Source organism: Vicia villosa, linkage group LG1, assembly GCF_029867415.1.
Source record: "Vicia villosa cultivar HV-30 ecotype Madison, WI linkage group LG1, Vvil1.0, whole genome shotgun sequence".
NCBI lineage: Eukaryota > Viridiplantae > Streptophyta > Magnoliopsida > Fabales > Fabaceae > Vicia > Vicia villosa.
This window is the reverse complement of record NC_081180.1, coordinates 74,732,216-74,754,106: the sequence shown is the minus strand read 5'-3', so window position 1 is coordinate 74,754,106 and position 21,891 is coordinate 74,732,216. Positions and strand designations below refer to the sequence as shown.

Here is a 21,891-nt window from a genome sequence, read left to right as displayed (position 1 = left end):
AGTGCATTTATTAATGATCCTGAAGATATTTTTGTTGTCTCCATTATAAATAGAATTAAGAGGACAATAGTTTCCAAGCGCAACTTCATCTTTAGCAGGTGTCCTATCTTTTTTGGGCTTCACAAATTCAAAATTGTCTTCGACTACATTCTATTGAGGAGTTCGTCCATTGATAGTTGTTTTCTTGGTCTTGATATACATGGACTTAAGAAAAGAAACTAGTGAGTCTTCTGATAGTCATAATTAATACCATCAAGAATAGGTTGTCGATTAATAGATCCTCCTTCTTTAGTATTGTCCATCTTGAATAGAATATATTAAAAATTCTGGAACATACCCAACTAGAACAAGGTACCTTCTCTGATGTCAATTATAATTTTGATCAAGCGATAACAAGATGTCACACATAAATAATGAACACAAATAATTGGTTACCAAGTTCGGTGCAACGTCACCTACATTTGAAGAGTTGTAGCCCAGAGGAACGAAATTCACTCATTCAAGTAGTCAATAGTACACTAAAGTCTCATTTGAACTCTCTCTGTTCAGTGCATTTTCCTAATACTACATGGGAATTTCAATTAAGGATCCTCATAAATTTGAGATCCTCTCACTTTCACTCAAACATTTTCCCAAGTATTTGCAAGAATCAATTATTTGAGGTGTGATTAAGATCAAAACTACAAACTAAATACTTTATCTCTCTAAAATAAGAAATACTCTCAAGAATAGAATATTACATAAGAAACACAATATTAAAACTCACATCGACAAAACTTTCTAACTTAGTTAATACTCTCTCTAAAAGAGTATCTTCAAATAAGGAGGATTACCTCTTTAAATAGATCAAATCAAATCTTCTGAGCCAAAATTCAACAGCTCAATACTATATATCCAGTATTTTGCAAACAACACACATATGAACAAGTATTTAGGGTTTCTAACCCTTAAAGTAAAAGTTAATAAAAAATGATTTCAACTTCATTATTGGAAAGATGCAAACCTGTGTGGCTTTATGGAAGAATATACTCCTTAAGAATAATGGAAGATTAGTTTTAGCTTTATTCGCATTGACCTCTTTCTCTTCTTACTACATGCAAAACATATGGCTCTTTCAGAGAACTTGGGACATCATTGATTGTATGATTCACAACTTCATATGAAAGGGTTCCAGCAACACATGCATTACTTTGGTGCATTGGGACAATATTTCTCAACCCTAACAAGATAAATAGCTTAAAGACTCAATCAATTAGGAATTCTAACACTTATCTTCTTGGCAAAGTTATCTAGAAATGGTTCAAACATCTGATAAGCTATGGGTACATGTCCTCTTTACAAGGTATGTATTTGGTGCTCACATTCTTTGTCATTCTTCCACTGTATGAATAATGTCAATGTTAAAAAAAAACTATTTTTATCCTTAATAGACAAAGCACAAGAAAACAAATTCACTGACTATTCATTAATTTGTAATTCCGCTATAGTAATTGTTTGCAAGAATGCAAGGTAGTGAAATTATTTCAATATCACATATTTCACAACAACAAAAAAACAATGTCATACTAGTAAACAACTTATTTCAACCACTTTGTTACAAGTTTTGGAAAAAAATTGTTTAACGAATCAAAGATATAGCATTAACTACATTCTAATTTTTTTTAAAGCTTGACAAAACACATATTTTATCCTTTATCCTCATAATTGTTTTCGTCAAATGTGAGATAAGCATAAAATCAAATGCTTTCAAATAATTGAAAAAACTATAGGCATTTTTATGTGTAGCATGTAGCATATTTTTCTCTTTTGCAATTTATTTTAAAATTGAACAAGTTGTTTTCTACATTTTTCATCAAGATACAAATAGAATTGGAATGTGAATCGCCACACAAAATTTCAACTAATTTTAAAATACGAAAGTGATTTTTACTTTTACCAATTACAATATCATCAATCTCTAATAAATATGTAATTCCTTCAAAATGACAACTTTTAACTCATCATGACACTTAATAAAAGAACAAACAACATTAACAACAGAAATCAGCTTCTCAAAATTTTATGAATTTATTTGACTTCTACTCATACAATAATGAAGGCAAGCTGCAAATGATGGAAAAAAACGGGCGTGATATGCATTAGGAAAGGTAGCCAATGCTAAGCCTTAGGAATGAGACACACAGCTTCAAACTCTTCAAATAAAATTCTACTTAGTCATTTCAAATTTCACATTAGGGCTACATATGAATATGAAGAGATGCCAACAAAACTCATATTCACGGATATCCACCTAAATTCGTCTCAAAGTTAAAGGGAAAACTATTTTCATTAGGTTTGAATTCGAGTTTAAATTTTTCTCGATTACAAAATATAGAGACAGGTCGGATAATGGATACACTAATAAACATCTCGAACCTGCCTCCAAACTCGCCCCGTTTATTTTATTATATATATTATTATTTATTTTAATAATTTAAAATATTAAATATGTGGTTTAATGTTTTGATATTTTGATTTGTATTTATTGTTTAAAATATTTGAAATGTATGTATGAACTTTTTTAAAATTGTTTAATTTTAATATTTATAATGTAATGTGATTTTGAAAAAAATAAGCATTTCTATTTAAAAAATTGATTTCACTAAATGGATGGTGGAGGACGGGGCTACTCGAACCCAAATCGAACCCATTTAAGTCGGGTTTGGATTTTAATTTTCCATCCCCGTTTGAGTTTAGGGTGGGGGGACGAAGATTGTTTGAAAATTCGAATTTAAATTTGGGGAGGTAATAATCGTCTCCGACCTACCCTGTTGTCATGTCTATCTACATAGACTATATTCATTGACTAAGACTAATAGTGTACGACGAAAAGGACAAATTAAAGTAATTTTTCTTTCCACTTTGTATTATGGGCGCACCTCTAAAAATCCAAAATGCCTTTGAATAAATTCGAAAGAGATACATCTCAGGACGCATCAAATACTATTTTTTTACCTAAATTAAATTCGAAAATAATTCAAAAATATATACAAATACACCATTTGTTCTAATATTAACTATGCATTTTAATTGTGTTCTATTTAATAAACATTTTAATTACAATTATTTATGAGATATTATTTATGATTAATAGTAAATAAATAAATATTTAATTGTATAACTAAAAAAATACAATTTTAAATAAAATAATACAAAATATATATCAATATAAATTTATGATATAAAATCATACAATTAATACGATAGTCAAGTTTAATAATTGTAATAAAATAACAATAATATTAATAATAATAATAATTATTATTATTATTATTATTATTATTATTATTATTATTATTATTATTATTATTATTATTATTATTGTTATTATTATAATAGTGAAATACAATTTACTTTTAAATTTCTATTATTAAAGAAAAATAAATATTTAAGTGTTCATAATATTTTAATATAAGAAAAATATATTTTTTAAAGTAATGTTTTTTATCATAAATTATATGCTCACGGGACATAGGTTGAAAACATATAATTTAAGAAAAATGCTAAATATCACGAATATAATTATCACGAATATTCGTGAATGACTTATCGTATACTTGTTACTTGCATAAGTAATTTTCTCTAGCTTTTTCATTGTAACCGCATCAATATTTCAATGAGATGGAACTTAGTGCTTTGAAAATCAAACTTTAATCTAAAGAGTTTCTCACGCTTTTAAATTAGAGAGTACAATTGTATGTCTGACAATGGTGATTTAAAAGGTGTTTTTTTATATGAAGTTTTTTTTATTGATTACTGGAATTTGGAATTATGAGGTTTTTTTTTTTGATGTGGAAAATAATAAATGGTCTTTAACTAGCATATAAAGATGATTATTTTAGCTATTTTTAAATATCAGCTTAAGAAGAAAAATAAGTGTTCGTTATAATCGCGAGGCTTTGGTTTCGTGACATATAGCACCTCTCATAATTTAAACATATAATTTGTAATTGTAACATATTTATTGTTTCACTCAAACAAAAATATATTTACTATTTTGATAGTGAATTTTAAAAACATTAAACTTTATATTTTATTTTATTTTATTAAGACTAGATTTTTTTTACAAATTAACAAAAAAATAAAACTATAATTTTTACTTAAAACTTTTTTTAGTTTTTATTGTTAATTTAATAAATATTTGTTAAATTTAATTAAAAATATATTCAATTCAAAAGATATTATAATATTATAATGTAACTAAAGTGAAATATTATTAATAAAAATAACTTCAATTATTGTTGACTTTGGTAAATATTTGTTAAATTTAATTAAAAATATATTCAATTCAAAAGATATTATAATGTAATTAAAGTGAAACATTATTAGTAAAAATAATTTAAATTGTGAAACTAACCATTAATGTAAGTTTCTGATATGAAATTAAATAATAAATAACAAAAGATATTTGTTAAGTTTAATTAGAACAAATCGTATTTTCAAAAATGTACATCCGAATTAATTTTGGATTTATTCAGACATTGTCATTTTTAAAAGTTGAAATTGCTCATGTGTGCAGGCAGACATGAAAACAAGGGAAACCGTAGAAAGCTCCAACCGAAATTTTCTAACGGGAAACTAGCTTGTGCATTCACTTTAAGATCACGAAACATAATGCACCAAACTTCCTAGAGAAGGATTACATCAAAAAAAACAAAATGTAACAAACTTGCTGGATGAAACAAGGTCTCGTCTCCTCCATCACCATTAAAGAAAACTACAAATAACCAGAAACACACCATTCTATACAGAGACAATAGTTCAACTAAGGGTCAATGTGGTTTTATTCCCCATGATTACTTCCCACAACCGACTGACCTTCATGTCATGGCTAGCATGACCGATAAAATTAGCTTTTTGGAGTCCCATCAGATTTCTACAGCCAAAAAAATAGAGGAAAATGTTAAATTGATGATGAAGCTACACACAAATAACCAAAGAGACCAAAATAAAGCTTAATCGTCATTATAACAATAATAATAATAATAATATGTACTAAAAACATACATTATTTAGCAAGAAAAAATCAGAATCATAAATCAACATTTTAAGAGTAAAGACTTTGGATGCAGTCCTTGAAGGGTATATTATTTCATTAAACATGGAATTGAATTGAAAGTAAACTCATGGAGATTAATGTAAGAGCTAAACTCACTCTGGAAATATTTTAGTTGTTTATGGCGTAAAAGAGGTATTAGACTGCCAGCCTCGCATTCTCTAGAGTCCATAGCTTATTGACGCCGAGTCTAACATCCCGTCCTCTTTCCTTTCATTACCGTCCCCTCCCTATTCCCCCACTTTGTCATGTGTTTCCCTCCGAACTCTCAAACAAATTCTTAGGGCACTAATGTAGTCAAGAAAAACACTTTTTGGAAATAACATCTAATGCAATAATAATTTCAAAAGAAGATTACGTAACATTTTTTGGAAGAGTAGGAATTGAACTTTCTACCCAAAGTATACAACACTCACACACTGCACACCAACCACTAGCACTAGATAGACCCCAATGGTTTGTAGAAGATTCCTGAACTAAAAAAACAAAACCCAAGGATAACAACTTGGAGTTTGAAGCCAAAATAAAGGTAGAGGGACAGATATAGCTTATATCATATTACAGCGTGAAAAGGATATTCAGGAACACCCTTAGTGATTTGCCCAATTTTTTGAGGACAAATCAGTAGCCTTGTGAATTGATAACTTTCTAAAAAAAATCTAAAAAAATGTGTTCTATTTTGCATCCCTTTCGAGTTTCAATCTATTATTAAAGGATAATTTAACTCCTTAGAAATTAGGAATTGGGATAGGTTATGAGTTTCACCGGAAGCAAATTGCACCTATAGAAGAGTGTGTTCCTAGCTAGTTAATGTCTAACCAACGAATCCAACTCAGTGAAACACAACTATGGATTCCAGAATCACGAAGACGTGCAAAAAGAAGTATGCCTCATTAAGCGTTAAGCAAAAATATGTTTAAGTTCAATCCTTAGCAAAAGATTAAAAATTTCAGCTAGGAACACACCAAATTAAAAACTAAATTAAAATCTGCACTAAACACAAACTAACATATCAAAAAATACACAAAATCTCTTATAACAATAATCACACAAAATCAAAACTCCATAAACCTAGTTTTAATCCGATATAATATGCAAAAACGAATATCAAACTCAATAACCTAAAAACAAAATTATATACCTTGTTATCAGCAGTCTCTTTGGCTCTCTCTGCCTTAGCCTTCTCAGCCGCTTGCTTCTGTTTCTCCAACCTCTCCCTCTCCCATTTCTGCACAAATAGATAAACGATTCAACCGTTTCAAATCTGAAATCGAAAAAATCACCGATCGATTCAAAAAATACGAAGAAAAAGGGAAAAAGAAGTACCTGGATGTAGACGTTTTCTTTGGCCTGTTCTTCCTCGCTGAGAACCTTACCTTTGTTGCTGAAGAAACGAGTGAAAGCTCCACGAGATGTTGAGTCCATTGAACGAGTCACGATTCCTCGACTCAGTGCCGATTTCATTGCCATTGAAGAAAATGATCCACAGACACAGCGAAAACGGTGGTTGTATTAATTAATTCAACTTGGCCCTAGAAGTTTCGCGATTTAATATTTATAGTCGTACAAAACCGGGTCCATTTTTGTCTAAAAATATAACATCGACCGGTTACTCAATCGGGCGGGACCCGATCTAAGATAATAAAGCTCGTCAAATTTGGTATTTTAGGATGATATATATTAAATCATTTTAATAAACTAACAGTATAACTTATTGAATTGGTTTATAAACTTACCAGTAGAACACTCGTGCGTCCGCACGGGTAAATCAAATCTTAAGATGAATAATTTATTACAAACGTAAAATAAGTAAAACTTCGAATGAGGAATGTTAATTAAGATTCACAAAACATAATACAGATGAAATGAATCTATATATAGCATTTAACTTGGTAATGCAATAGTAATTGATATCTTAGGTTAAAAAATATTGTGGTGAGAGTGACTCATAAAAATAGTAAGTTTTAGTGACAAATTTCACAGAAAATATGTACAAATAAACTTTAGAAAGATATGAATAATTGTTTTTCTATAATATATTTAAAAATATCAATTTATTAATGGATTTAAAATTTAAAAAAAAAATCTAAATCTAAAACTATTAATTGTGAATAGATTGAATGGATTAATGAATAGATTGGATGATGATTTTATAGATGTAACATAAAAAAAAGAGTGAAGACCCATTTTGGTCCCTCACAAATATTACATGAGTCAAATTAGTCCTTCACAATAAAATAGACTTGATTTAATCCCTTATAAAATTTAACCGGATCATATAAGTCCTTCTGTTAATATTTTTTTCAAATAGGTTTTTTCCTAGTTTTAAACCGTGACTGGATTGCCACGTTGGATTTTATTTTATTTTCATTTTTAAAAATTTTTATTTTTAATTTCATTTTTAAATAATTATAAATTAATAATATAAAAAAGCCAAAATTGTTTCTTATAAGAAATTGAACTCAGGCCCATGTGGTTAATCATGAAAAAACCATTGTACTTACAGACTTTATCTTTCGTGTAGGACGAACTTCTAGCTGAACCGATGAAAAAAACTTCAATGCACTTCCAGCACTTGTCACTTATGGATTTCCATAGTAGACACCAATCTTCAAAGGTAAATAGAAAAACAAACCATATAAACTAAATCAAGATATTTGTTTAATAGTGATATATATATTATTGAATCTCATTTGCTTCATTCTAATGTCACTCTATGAATTTAAATGAAAATTTTGGTTAGAATGAAATGCAAAGAAAATCAGATCTTTACTTGAACTTCGGCTTGGGGAGTGAGAGCTGAGACGGAGTCAACACGAATGGGATTTATAGCACCAGATCTACAGATAAGATATGTGAAACCAGACAAAAATGTTAACATCCATTGCAATCAGAAGAAGGAAAATGGAAGAAGAGGGTAGTGATGAACTTACGGAGAAATACTGATATACCTACAAACAGGAAGACAAAGAAAGCGCTGGAAGGCTTTTTCGACAGAGACGTTTACCCCGTCGAAATTACCGTTGCTATCACCACTCATTTTCTCAAAAAAACACCTCTCAATTAAATCCATTTTCAATTTCATTCATGCTTTATGATTTGCGTTTGAGAAGCAGTGATAGAGGGAGGAATTGATAAAAAAGGAAAATGAGAAGAAAATGAATGAGGAAGCAGACAGAGATTGAGGGAGACGATAAAAGAGAAAGAAAATGAGGGGGAATGAGAGGTGTTAGGGATTGTGGGGTTTAGAGAGAGATGAGGGAAACCCGGGAGAGATAATGAGATAGTGTTGAAAATGACACAAATGTGGAAAGAGGGTGGATAGAGGAGAATGAGAGGGAAAAGGGAATTTGAAAAAATTGAATGCCACTTGTATAAAAGGACTCTTTTCATTGGTTAGAATTAATTCAATTAGTAAATTACGATAAGGGGCAATTCATAGTGTTAATTAAAATGCAAGGAAGGGTAATTTAGGCGGTTTGGTGGCATCTTCTATTCTTAGTTAGGTAGTTGATTGGTTGAAATTAGATGTAAGAAAAAAGATTAAAAAATGATTAAGAATCACTTCTTTCAGTTTTTTAAAATAATTTTTATAATATTATATATTTTTGTTTAAAAAACATTAAAAAAATTCATGAAATTTTAATATAAATAATTATTCTTAAAATATTATTTTATATATTCCATTATTTTATTGTAAAAAGTTTTAAATATTGAAATTTCAAAAATTCAATTAATTTTGAAGATATTTTAAATCGTTTTTCAAAAAAACTATTTTTAAAATACAGAAAAAATTATGATTTTAATTATATTTTGATATTTAATAATGTATATTTTTGTTAAAGGATGTCAAAACTAATCATTTAAATTTAAAATAATGAGTTTAAAAAAACTTTTAATATTTTGAAAAACATTTTCTTAAAAAATTATTTTTGAAAATAAAATAAAAATTAATTTTTTCAAAAATATTAAATATTTCTGTTTAAAAAACATTAAAAAAAATTCCTGAAAATTTAACATAAATAATTATTCTTAAAATTTTATTTTACATGTCCAATATTTTATTGAAAAAAGTTTTAAATATCGAAATTTCAAAAATTCAATTAATTTTGAAGATATTTCAAATAGTTTTTCAAAAAAAAATATTTTTGAAATACAAGTTTTTGAAAAAATTATGATTTCAATTATATTTTGATATTTAACAATGTATATTTTTGTTATAGGATGTCAAAATTAGTCTTTTAAATTTGAAAAAACGAATTCAAAAAAACTTGGAATATTTTGAAAAACATTTTCAGAAAAATTATTTTTGAAAATAAAAAATATATTTTTTAAAGCTAAAACAAACATACTCTTAATCTTAGGAGTAGACACCTCAATATAATCAGTAGGGGTATAATCAAATTGGTTTGGATCGGTTTTTAGTCAAAAAAAAGTATGAACCGATGATATTTCTATCTGTTTGGTTTGGTTCGCGTTTTAACATTTTTCAGAAATGAAATCGAACCAAATTAACCGGTTTGTTTCGCTTTGGTTTGGTTCGGTTGATCAATTTATAATGTTTTTTTCAAACATTGTATTCATCAGTCTGCATTATCATATTTTTTCGATGTATTTTATGTTATTATTTTTTAAATAATACATTTCATGTAATTGATTTCATGCTCTATTTTTTGAAATAAATTACAAGTTGCTCTTAATACATTCAAAACAGTTAGATGATTTCCATTGCATCATGAAATAAGCTCACTACCAAATATAAAAGTTAATACTTTGAAAAGAGATTTGAAAGTTTAACAAATAGAACATACCAAAACACATCAATTAACATGTTTCACACTTCAAATACAAATCAAAACTATTTTGTAACAAGACTAGAAGAAATTTTGTTGAAGAAGAATAAAAAAAAGGTAAAAAAAAAAAATAACGAAGAGAAATTAAACACGAATAAGGTGATCATAAAATATCAAAATGACGATAGTGAGAGAAACAATGGTGGTGGCAACGAGAGCAACACTTCAGTGAAAGTAAGTTCTTGTGATTTATGGTTTCTACTTTCTATGTTTTGGAGTTTGGTTCTAGATGTGTGTTTTGGTAAAAAGAAGAAAGTGTAATTTAAAATATCAGTGGTTTTTTCGGATATGCATATCCGAAAAAACCCTTCATATACAATTTTTCCACCTTTACTATTTCATTCTTTTTCTTCCACTCGAAAACCAAAACCCTCTCAAAAACCTCAACCATTTTCAATCAATTTTGCGTCTCCAAACCAAGTTTCAAGTGGTCGATCATAGCAAAAAGAGCATAAAAAGCTACAATTTGAGGGAAAGTTTTCTTATTTCATCTCTTATTTGCTTGCATTGGTGCTGATTTAGTGTAGAAGAAATCTTCATAACTTCGGATATGCACTTCCAAAATCCTCCAAATTTATTTCAGATGTGCATATCCGAAAACATGTATTACAACAAAAAACAGTTTTGATAGAATATATGTTTTACGCACATGTTAGGTATGGTGCACCCCGACAACATTGCTAGAGATACTGTAGAAGTTCTAGAGGAGGTCAATCATTTGTTAGGTATTGGTGTTGTGATAGCTAGGTCCGACAATGACACTAGTAGAACTCAATCATTTGTTGTGATGAAATACGAGAGGGGCGAGAAATATGTTCCAAAAATTCGGAACTTAAAACATAATGACACAGGATCGAGAAAATGTTGTGTCCGTATAAGTTGCACGTTTCTTGTAGGATTGATGGTTTGTGGCATTTTAGTGTCGTTGCGAGTATCTCGCACAACACACAATTTGCTGAGCTGATTCCGACACTGAACTCTCTCTTACAATATCCAGAAAATCAAAAGGTGGTCAAACTTCAGTATCGTTCACCTTCACTTGACGCTATAGGAAAAGTAAAGTTCATCCCATTTGAGCTCAACAACGACGACGATTTAGAGGTTATGTGGACAACTTTTCAACAATATTCTTCAAAGAGTCTGATCGAGTTGATGTGAAACTTCAAAGTCAGGGAGAAGATGTTATCAAAATGTTGTGCCATTCTCAACTAACCGTTTATAACAATATGTAATGTTAAATTTCTACTGAACTATTTATGTAATTTCAATTATTTATGATAAATTTATGCTTTGTTGTTTTCAGATATGCACATCCGAATTCACCTTTTTATAAAAATATGTGACTTCGGAGATGCATATGCGAAGACACCTTTTTCCAAAATAAGGGTGATTTCGGATATGCATATACGAACACACCTTTTTTTCTAAAAAAATGTGACTTCGGAGAAGCATATCCGAAATATAGAGGTATTTTGGGATTTTCACAAGGGGTCCGTGAGAAGGCATATGGGTGCACAGAGAATTTCCTTAAACAAATGGGTGAAAATGAAATTCAATATGTGAATCAATAGCGAGATCAAATAGAAAAATTTTCATGGTAGCACATTTATTAAACTTGTACAATATGAATTAGGTTCGATGAAAGGAGAATGTGAAGGTATATTTGGCTTTCAATAAATGACTGAGATTGTGAATAATGGATCTTGAAAGCTTGGCGAAAATCCCACAAATGCATAAACCTTGTACAAGCATTTATTAGGTTGTCTAATGTATCTTACAACTACACGCCTAGATATGATGTACGTAATGTGTCTGATTTCACATTGCATGGCTAATCCAATGGAGGAACACATGTAGGTTGCTAAAAGAGCTTTGAGGTATTCAAGAGATACTCTGGATTTTGGCTTGTTCTATAGAAGAAGTATTGCCTTGAAGCTTTTGGCATATACTGACAGTGATTATGTAAGAGATGTAGATGACAGAAAGAATACTTCAGGGTATATTTATGCATGGTCGCTTTCCAACCAACGACTTATTCATATTGCTAACTGTCTAGGCTTTAGTGTTGGTCTGGCCCCGTTCACCTACTTAGGTGCTCCCATTTTTCGTGGGAAGTCTAACCTCTGCACTTTCAAGGGATTGCGAATAAAATTCGAACAAATTTGTCAGCTTGGAAAGCCATCTTGTTGTTTATTGCTGGAAGATTGGTCCTTGTTAAACTAGTGGTCCATGGTATGATTTTACACACTATGATGATTTATTCTTGGCATGTTTCGCTTTCGAAGAAATCGATAATGGGCAAGAGACTTTATTTAGAGCAGAGAGATTGATAGAAGAAAGCTTGCTACAGTTGCTTGGGGGAAATGTTGTCGTCCTTACAAAGAGGGAGGCACGGAGTTAAGATCTCAGATTACTTTAAATGAGGCTTCGAATTGTAAACAATGTTGGGAATTGTTTAATTCAAATGATCAATAGGCCTGTTTACTCATAGCGAGAGTCTTGCGGGAAAATTAACACATTTCGTATCATATTTTCTCTTCTCTATAGAGTAGTATGAAAGCCTCTTTTGCAGAAGTTAAAAGCAATTCTAGTTGGCTTATCGGTAACAGGGGCAAAATTAATTTTTGGACCGACAATTGGAATGGTTCTGGTGTGATTGACTTTCTTAACACAACAAATAGAAATCTTTCTTTCTTCAAGGATAAAGCTTCAACATATATTCAAAAAATTTAGTGGAACCTCCCTAGGGAAATTCAAGACGTGTTTCCAAATCTTTCTCATCTTCTTTCTACCATTTATCTCTCGGTTGAGGATAAAGTAGACTTATTTGTTTGGAATTCGATCGATGATGGTATTCTAACCTTGAAGACGACGTACGATTTCAAACATCAAAACTCTCACATTCTTCGATGGGGTAAACTTATTTGGAATGCATGTATTCCATCCTCTAATTCCTTGTTGTTCTAGAGGCTCCTTCATAAAAAGATTCTGACGGACGCCAACTTGGCTATTAGAGGTATTCATTTTCCTTCCATTTGCATTCTCTGTGGTAATCATAGTGAAATTTGGGAGCATTTGTTCTCCTATTGTACTTTTGCTGCCAGGTTATGGAACTCCATTTATTTGATCATGTCTCACAATTTTCTCTCCATTGCTGACTTCTGGATAATCTACAACAAGGTCTCCTTAGCTCAATGCAAGCTAGTGGTGCTGACTGCCATAATCAATATTGTTAATGTTGTTTGGAAAGCTCGTAACCGTAACAGATTTGATGATTAGAAAACCATTTGGACTTCATCCCTTAACGCGGTCATTATTGAGGTGGCTTATACAGGTAATTCTACTCTTAAAGTCGGTTCGAATTCGATGTTGAATTTCAAAATTCTGAAGAGCTTAAATGTTGTTCATCCTCCAAAAGCCTTTACTGTCAAGGAATTCCTCTAGCACCCTCAAGTTCTCCATTGTATAAAGTGTAATACGGATGGGCGTCGAAAGGAGTGCCTAACCTTGCGGCTTGTGGTGGTATCTACAAATATCATAATGGTAATCATCTAGGCAGTTTTTCCAAATTTCTTGGTCCAGGTAATGCCTTTATGGCATAATTATTTGGTGCCATTTTTGCTATCGAGATTAGGAAGCAAGAGAACTGGGTTATTTTGTGGCTTGAATCTGATTCGATGTTGGTGGTCTTAACGTTCACCAAGCCTTACATAGTTCTTTGGGCTCTCCGAATCATATGGGCGAATGCTCTACATTATTCTAGATCCATCAATTTTTTGATCACTCATATTTTTAAGGAAGACAATAGACTTGCTAACATAGGATTACATGTACAAGATTTTACTTGGTGGGAGATTGTTCGTAGGAATTAGGAGGTTGTTCATAGGAAATTTCTCATGGAGTTACTAGAAACTCCATTGGTCTCTTACTATAGAATTTTTCATGAAGGGGTTTTTGATTCGGTCTCCCCTTATTTCTCTCTATGTAACCTCATTTTTTTTATCAATATATTTTTTGTGGTGGACTTAGGTCCACCTTCTTATTAAAAAAACAAAAAAAAAAATGGCTGTAAAAATATAGTTTAAAATCCATATGAAAATTAATCTCATGTTTTAATTTAATTTTCAGACAAACTAATCACACATACTTTTTTTTCTGTGAAGAAAAATAATTTAGTAACCTGCGTAAAATGCACGTTGCTCGCAAGAAAGTGAAAAAGGAGAAAGCTCCTCGCTCTATTTAGGGTTTCAATTCCCAAATTCAAACCCTCTCAACACCAACCGATTCAAATCGATTCAGAATCCCAATTCCAAAACTTCTCAAAAACCGTTCTCTAGAAAATATTCAAAACCATAGCTAGAACCAAAAATGGTGACGGCAAATCAAGAAATGGTTGTTTACTGCTTCGACACCCTCGTTGCTCACTACAATGGTGACCAACCTCCTCCTCCTTCCTTCGAGGACGGTCAACAGTAATTTCTTTCTCTTCAGATAATTTCTTCGCTTTTTTTACTTTTTAATTAATTACCAATATTTATTGCATGTTTGCTCTTAATTTGTGAATTTTCCTTTTTTAATTTGTTTAAACTTTGCGATGTTGATGAAAAAATAATTCCTTTTCAATTTTCCCCTTTGTGTGTGAATCTAATTCCCGAGTTCTCTGCATGTTTATGTAATAGAGGGAATAAGTTTTGAAAGTAGTTGTCATGAAACTAAATTCTTGATGAAAACTGGAGAGTACTGACCTAAACATATATGTGAGCTTTGTAGCACCGAAACCTTTGAAAAAAGGTGTGTCAGGATCGGTGTCTGAAACCGACACTAACACTAGTAATTACATTTACTTTATTCATTTTTTCAAATAGTTACCTACGGCGACATGTCGGTGTCGTGTTTCCGGTGTCCGTGATTCATAGTATGTGAGAACCCCATAATATGGGTAGTACTTAATATTGCTCTGGTTTGTCAAAATTTGAGGTATATAGCCATTCTTCTGTTCATGGTTTTAAATTGCGGACGCGGTTGCGGGTGTTATGATTGCGGGCATTGCGGTTGCTGCGATGCTTGCAGCTTGAATTTTTATTGAGAAGTGTTTGAAATACAATGTATACGTTTTTCATTGTAAATTGAGTCTCGGGGTTTTGAAATTTTGGGTTTTGATGAAAATTATAGAAAAACATGGATGAAATTGTGTGATGTGGTTTCTAATGCACCGGGAGGCATGATCTTAAATCGCACCACAATTACGGTCCGATGCGGTTGCGGAGGCTACCGCATCCGCAATACTGCGGCCTCAACTGCGGTTGCGGTGTGCAATTTAAAACCGTGGTTCTATTTTCAGTGTGCCTGTACATCATGGCTTTTTTTCACTATCTTTGTTTCTATCTTCCTTGTGTATTTCTATATTTCCAGCAGAATGTTTTATGACTGTTAATTGGAGTGTTTTGAAAATCAAGAGTCTACTTGGTGTGTATCACTGTATTTGATAGATCTGCTGACATCAATTGTGAAAGTGACACACACTTAAGGCTACATATTGGATTTTTTTTATAGAATTATAAGTTTAACAGATCCAGCCATCAATTTGTTTTATATTATCTTGATGATCAAGTATGTTAAATGCTGGATGAATAAATTGTTTTTGAATCATATGAAACTTTGCAGCTTTGATCTACATAATGAGAACTTTAAATTTAAATTTTGTTTTGTTTCAGCCCTTTGTTCGTTACATGGAAGAAAGTGGTAAATGGTGGAGAGCCTCGTCTTCGTGGATGCATTGGTTCTCTAGAAGCACGTGGTTTGGTCAAAGGCTTCAGAGATTATGCGCTAACTAGGTGTGTTGGTTTGTTAGTAATTGAAGGACAATTCATTAGAAAAGTACCTTTTTGTAGTGAAATTAATGAACATGGTTAGGATAAGAATTTGGGTATTATTGGGTATCCAAGTCCCACACGAGTATTATGAGATGAACAATGGATTATTTAAGTGGCCTGATTCTTCTCCCTTGTTAGAAAGTTTTTAAGGAAGATTTTTCTAAGTGCTTGGATACTTTGGCATAAGTTAGCACTTAGCATCAGAGTTTAGTTTTCGGTGGCTAGGAAAGGGCTACCTACATATGGACTGACCCTTAAGGCTGAGTTAATTGTCGTTGAGTGTAGCAGCTGGGACGTCGGCTCCTTGGGAAGTGCTAGGATAGGGACTTAGGTATTATGGGGTGACCAAGTCCCACATCAATAGTATGAAATGTTTAATGAATCATGTAAGTGGCTCAATTCTTCTCCCCTGATGGCCAGATTTTAAGGAAAGGTTCCCCAAGGGCTTGTATACTTAACGAGTTCAATCTTCAAACTGCGAGATTACATATAATTTACCGTGAATACATGCATATACCTTTTTATCTTATATGAAATGGAACTTTGAGCATAAAGGTTCATTGTAGTTGTGAATTTCATCTTCCTTTTTCTTTTGGAAAATTTCCATGCAAGCGTAATTCAACTTTCAGATTCCTATGATCTTTGAGTGGCCTCAAATATGTAAATGTATCACTTATTTTGCAGCGCACTTAGGGACCGCAGGTTTCCACCTATAGAGGCTAGGGAGCTTCCTCTTCTGGAGTGCACTGTCTCTATTCTTACTAACTATGAAACTGCTAATGATTACCTTGATTGGGAGGTATGTACTAATTTATTTGATCTGGTTGTTGGACAGAAAATGAAGGCAAAAATGTTATTTAACCTATAGCAGACTGCTACTTTCCTGTTCAACTTAGCTACATAATCAATTATTTTCGTCTCTATCTTTTGCTACCCATCTCCCTAAATATCTAACCTCTTTGAGTAAAACATGAGAATTAAAAAAGTTTGTTGTGAATCTTGTGATATTTAATTTGATCATTCATGAGAGAATTAGTTAATGTTTTCATAGAGTATTTATTAAGTATTGCAGAAAAAGTTACGACATAATAATGGGTAGGTTGGCAAAAAAATATGTGTAGGTCTTGTGAAAGGGACAAAAAAAAACTCTTAAGAGGGTTCTATATTCAGGGACGTAGGTAGCGGTAATATTTTGGAGGATGGGGCAAATGACTGTTATGGTGGCCAAACATTAACGATTCAACAAGTGTAGCAAAACACAACAGCAATCGTATATTCTTCATTTTCACAAGACTCTTGCTCTCCCAATTACCTTGAGATCACATGTAGTTTGCTTTGCTCTATTCTGCCGTTTTTTTTTGCTTTTTTGTTTTTTTCTTTCATAACTTTAAAATACCATGAGGCACCTTGTGCTGCAGTTGGAGCTGTGATGTGACCAGGAGGTTACAAGTTTGAGTTGTGGAAACAGCCTCTTACAAGTGTAAAGTAAGGTTGCTCTGCAATAGATCCACAATGGACCTGACACTTATTTTTACCCCAAGCACCAGACTGTCTTTTTCAAAATTAAAATATAAACTCTTTCATTTTTACTTTTGATCTACATAGCCAACTCCTTTTGATTAAAAATCATAACTTATTTTATTTTCTTGTCTGTATAAAAAGCCTAAAGCTAACGGCTCAATGCAATTAGCCTTTTAGATTTGGAGATTATAGTTCTTATTTCAAATTGCAGAATATTGAAAAGATTGTTGCATCATTTTTCAAGAATTTTTTATCACGAAGTTGACAGAGCATAAGCAGAATTGAAGTATCACTTGTTTTCATTATTCATTTCTTTTTAATCTAACCTCCGTCTTATAAAACAAGTAGAATTTAAGTGTCATTATCATGTGCCTGATTCACTAATTTTTATTATTGAAGTTTATATTTCTTGCCAACTCCATCATTACTCATGTCATTTTAGTTAATCCAGATGAAAATATTGCCTTTAATAAAATAAAACTCACCCTCCGGACGGAACATAGTTTAACTTAACAATTGGACGGGGAAGTTAAGGCTAGATGCCTAGATCTAATATCAATCACATGGCACTACTAACTTTTTGAGTTATTTTTCTAAGTCTGTTTTGGAGAATTTGATTTGTATATTGCTTTTGAGAATAATCTTACTTCAAACTTTGAGATGGGGGTTAGAAGGTCCGTAATTAAGAAAGTGGACAGCGAGAATGCGCTTTGTTTTGATGGATTTTATTCTGGCTTTGGTTTAGATTCTTTACACTATATTGTCTTTTGCACATTCAGATTCTGCTAGTTTCTGTCTTGCAGGTAGGCAAACATGGTATAATTATTGAATTTTCTGACCCTGACTATAACACCAGGCGAAGTGCTACATACCTGCCTGAAGTGGCTGCCCATGAAGGTAACTTATGTTTGCCATTGGGCATTTTTCAACAGTTGGGACGTGAAGCTAGTAACTTGGTTGCACTTCGCATTCACAAAGTTGTCGTGCATATTTCGTTTTAATTTTAACAGAAAGTTCATTATGAAAAAAGAGGTAACATACATGTGTGCTTATCCATGTTTGGTTGCGTTTCAGGTTGGACTGTAATAGAGGCCATTGATTCTTTGATACGTAAAGCAGGTTGCAACAGTAGAATCACGGAGTCACTCAGGAAGAGCATACATCTAACCAGATACCAAAGCACCTTATTTACTATGCACTTTGGTGAATATGTTTCCTATGTGAAACAGACAAGAGGTGAAGCTCCATCCATTGTTGGAGTAAAGTTGCCTAGCTAGTTATTTTTCCAGACAGTTTTTAATGCTTGCATAGGTTTGATTGTAAAAGAAGGAATACAGTTTCCAAAAGAAAAAAAACTGCAAATTTGTTTTTCTTAACTAAACCACTGTTACTAATGCCAGCTCTTTACTTTCTTCAAATTCATTTGATTTTGAAGAAATTGATTATACATACTGAACTCTGATTCTGTGAACATACTTGCTGTATCAATCAATTCAGTAGCTTGGGAAAGCTGCAATGTTGTTGGACTGTTTGATGTCTGTCTCGTTGAAATTTGGAATATTAGAGATGTCAATAACTGGAAATGAATTCATGATTAGATCTTCATTGAAAATGATTTTTATGGAATATCTAATGATTCATGGGAACAAAAACTGTCCTTTTTCACTTCAATTATTCTCTGGAATATCTGAAGATTATTGTTTCATTTTAATATGTTCCTTTTTTGATAGCAAGGTCCTATGTGTTGTTCATTTTGGTGGTTAGACAAATATTACTAGAGTAGAATACAATATCCCCATCCACCTATTTGTGAATATGTGTTATTATTTTTTGGGTTAATATCTATTTTGCCCCCTGTCATATGAGGTGTATTTGAAAACCCCCTTGCCAAAAATAAAGTTGTAATTATTACCTTAACAAATTTTAAAAGTTTCAATTTGTACCTTTAGCCAGCCACATCATCCAAAATGCTGATTTGGCAGTTTTTTTTTTAAAATTTTTAATGAGTTATTATTCCACCTCATTTAATCAACATAGGTATTGATCTTATTACCCTTACCTCTTACACTTCATCTCTTGCGCGTTCTCTCTTGTCACTCTCAGTTTCGTTTTCTCTCTCAAACTTGTCTTCTTCTTCAATCGATTTGTGTTTCTCGACGGGGGTTTATGAAGCAGATGACGAAAGTTGTTGCTACGAATTTGCTGCATTCGAATGTTGAAGATCTTCGTCGTTGGTAGAAGATTATGGCGATTGTGAGGCCGAATCTTGCGGTAGTGTTACAGGTTGAATGTTGTTCAACGGTGGTAAGGTTGCTTCGGTTTGGTTGTTTGAGTTGCAGAGTTGTTGTTTTAGATCTGAAAAGAAGTGAAGCTGAGTGTGGTGTTTCACGGTATTTGCAGATGATGATGATTTGGATGGAAGAAAGAAATTCGGCTTTAGCTGTTATTGATGATTGATGTTGAAGGAAGCTGAAATGCAGAAGATTGTAGAGTGGATCGAACCATGATGCTTCTGCAATTTATTGAAGTTGTGTTGGTTTGATGAAGATTTGGAGATGAATCAAGTTGCAGAGCTCCAGAAATGTAGAAGTTGATGAACATAGTAAAATGGTGAGTGTTGATTATGATATATAAAGGTTTTGGGATCTAAGATTTTGAGATTTTTTTTTGCAGGTACCAAAATTATTGAGTGAAGGTTATGTGTATGATTATGGTGAGCTGTGTCGGTTCGTTGAAGATGGCGGCGGTGTTTGCTATGTGCTTTGATGAGGCAGGTGTGTGAAAGGTTTGTTGAGGGAGGTTTGAGTGTTGTGTAAAGATGAGGGTGATTTCTGGGCAGAGGGAAACGTGAAGATTAAAGAGGTTTTAGAGTTTTTGAGGTGGTTGAAGGTTTTATCTGCGAGTTCAAAATTGCTTGTTGTTGAATGAGTTTGAAGGTGATGAGGGGTTTCAATTGCTTCTCTAATAAGAAGAAGGTGAGGTGAAGCTGTGTTGGTGTAGTAACGTTTTTTGTCTGCAGAGTTTTGATGCAGATTGTTTGTGAAAACAGAGAGAAAGAGATATTTGGTGTGGCAGGGACAAAAATCTGTGTTTTAATGGTGTAAGAGGTAAGGGTAATAAGGTCAATACCTATGTTGATTAAATGAGGTGGAATAACAACTCATTAAAAATTTTAAAAAAAATCTGCCAAATCAGCATTTTGGATGATGTGGTTGACTAAAGGTACAAATTGAAACTTTTAAAATTTGTTAAGGTAATAATTACAACTTTTTTTTGCAGTAGGTTTTTCAAATACACCCCATATGGCAGGGGACAAAATAGGTATTAACCCTTATTTTTTTAAATAAGGAGGGTCGAATTATCCAAAAATCTTCCTTGAGGAGGTGGATTCAGACGAATCCGCTAGCAAACTGTCATACTCCTCCCGTGGGCAATACTCATAACTAACTAATTCAGGGTTAAGATTGACTCCTAGTTTAGCAAATCCATCCACACACTTATTCACTTCCTGACATGTGTACTGCTCCATTAGTATTGAGAGTGATCCTGTTCTCATCATGTGGATTTCCACCGGATCTGAGTTGAAATTCGCTCCATTAGTATTAAGAGTGATTTTGTCCTCATCATGTGGATTTCCACCGCATCTGAGTTGAAATTCGCTGATGCATTGTAACCCTATTCTAAATAGTTGTGCTTATATTATATTGTAGCACCTACATTAGAATCACTTCAGCAAGATTATGCTGCATAATGTTGTCTATCGTGTACATCCGTTGATTTCTCCATTGCCAAAATGCATGATAAGTTGTTGCCCTAATTGATTGTCAATTGTCTTGATTCCCCGTGTTACTTAAGTTCTTGGTCGTGTTATTGTGTAACCAGTCCTGCAAATTTTATTTACAAAAATCCCTCAAATTGTTATTGTGAACCAATCTCCTCCAAGCACATTTAATCATTCTAGAGGCTCTTAAAACATGAAAAGTAGTTTCCTCTAGGTCTGTGAATTCGATACAGTGAGGATCACAAATTCTTCTCCGATGGAGCAATTTCTAAGTCTTGATTCCATTTTGATGCACCATCCAAATAAATACTTATTCTTCTTGGAACTTTAATTCTCTAAATAAGGCTCCATCTGTCATCATCACTTGTGTTAATGCATCAACTCAGTTTGTTGAAAGTCGATGAAATTGTGAATTCTCCGTTATTGGATCCAGCCCAAGTGCAAGTATCTTCTCCATATCGAATTTTGGAGGAAGAATTGCAACAAATCTGTCAAGATTATCTTGCTCAAACAGACCCCTATGAAGGCTCCCATTCCAATCTTCTCTTGATGCTATGATACCTGCAACAGTTACATTATATTAATCAATCATATCAGCTAGCATGAAATCTTTAAGGACAATTCCAGGCGTAAACCAACAATCATGCCACACCCTAATTTTTGTCCCATTCCCCACTGTCTGAAATGTCGTATTCTCAAAAAAATTCTAGTCTTTGACTATATTCTTCCAAAGGCTCGAGTCATATGGTTTTTCTTCTACCTCACATG

At 32.3% G+C, this 21,891-nt stretch overlaps 2 protein-coding genes across 2 annotated transcripts; one reads left to right on the top strand and one right to left on the bottom strand.

Annotated features, from left to right (window-relative positions):
- Positions 1–4,602: 4,602 nt before the first annotated feature.
- Positions 4,603–6,627, bottom strand: LOC131609760 (uncharacterized protein At2g27730, mitochondrial). Its single transcript, XM_058881555.1, has 3 exons — positions 6,422–6,627; positions 6,237–6,323; positions 4,603–4,915 (listed from the first exon to the last, which is right to left on the bottom strand). Exons 1-3 carry the CDS (start codon positions 6,563–6,565, stop codon positions 4,889–4,891), a joined length of 258 nt encoding a protein of 85 aa, XP_058737538.1. The 5' UTR covers positions 6,566–6,627; the 3' UTR covers positions 4,603–4,888.
- A 7,462-nt stretch (positions 6,628–14,089) lies between these two features.
- LOC131642399 (uncharacterized protein At2g38710) lies at positions 14,090–18,869 on the top strand. The gene is made up of 5 exons (XM_058912651.1): positions 14,090–14,420; positions 15,663–15,782; positions 16,506–16,620; positions 18,146–18,239; positions 18,417–18,869. Exons 1-5 carry the CDS (start codon positions 14,317–14,319, stop codon positions 18,617–18,619), a joined length of 636 nt encoding a protein of 211 aa, XP_058768634.1. The 5' UTR covers positions 14,090–14,316; the 3' UTR covers positions 18,620–18,869.
- The last annotated feature ends 3,022 nt before the right edge of the window (positions 18,870–21,891 follow it).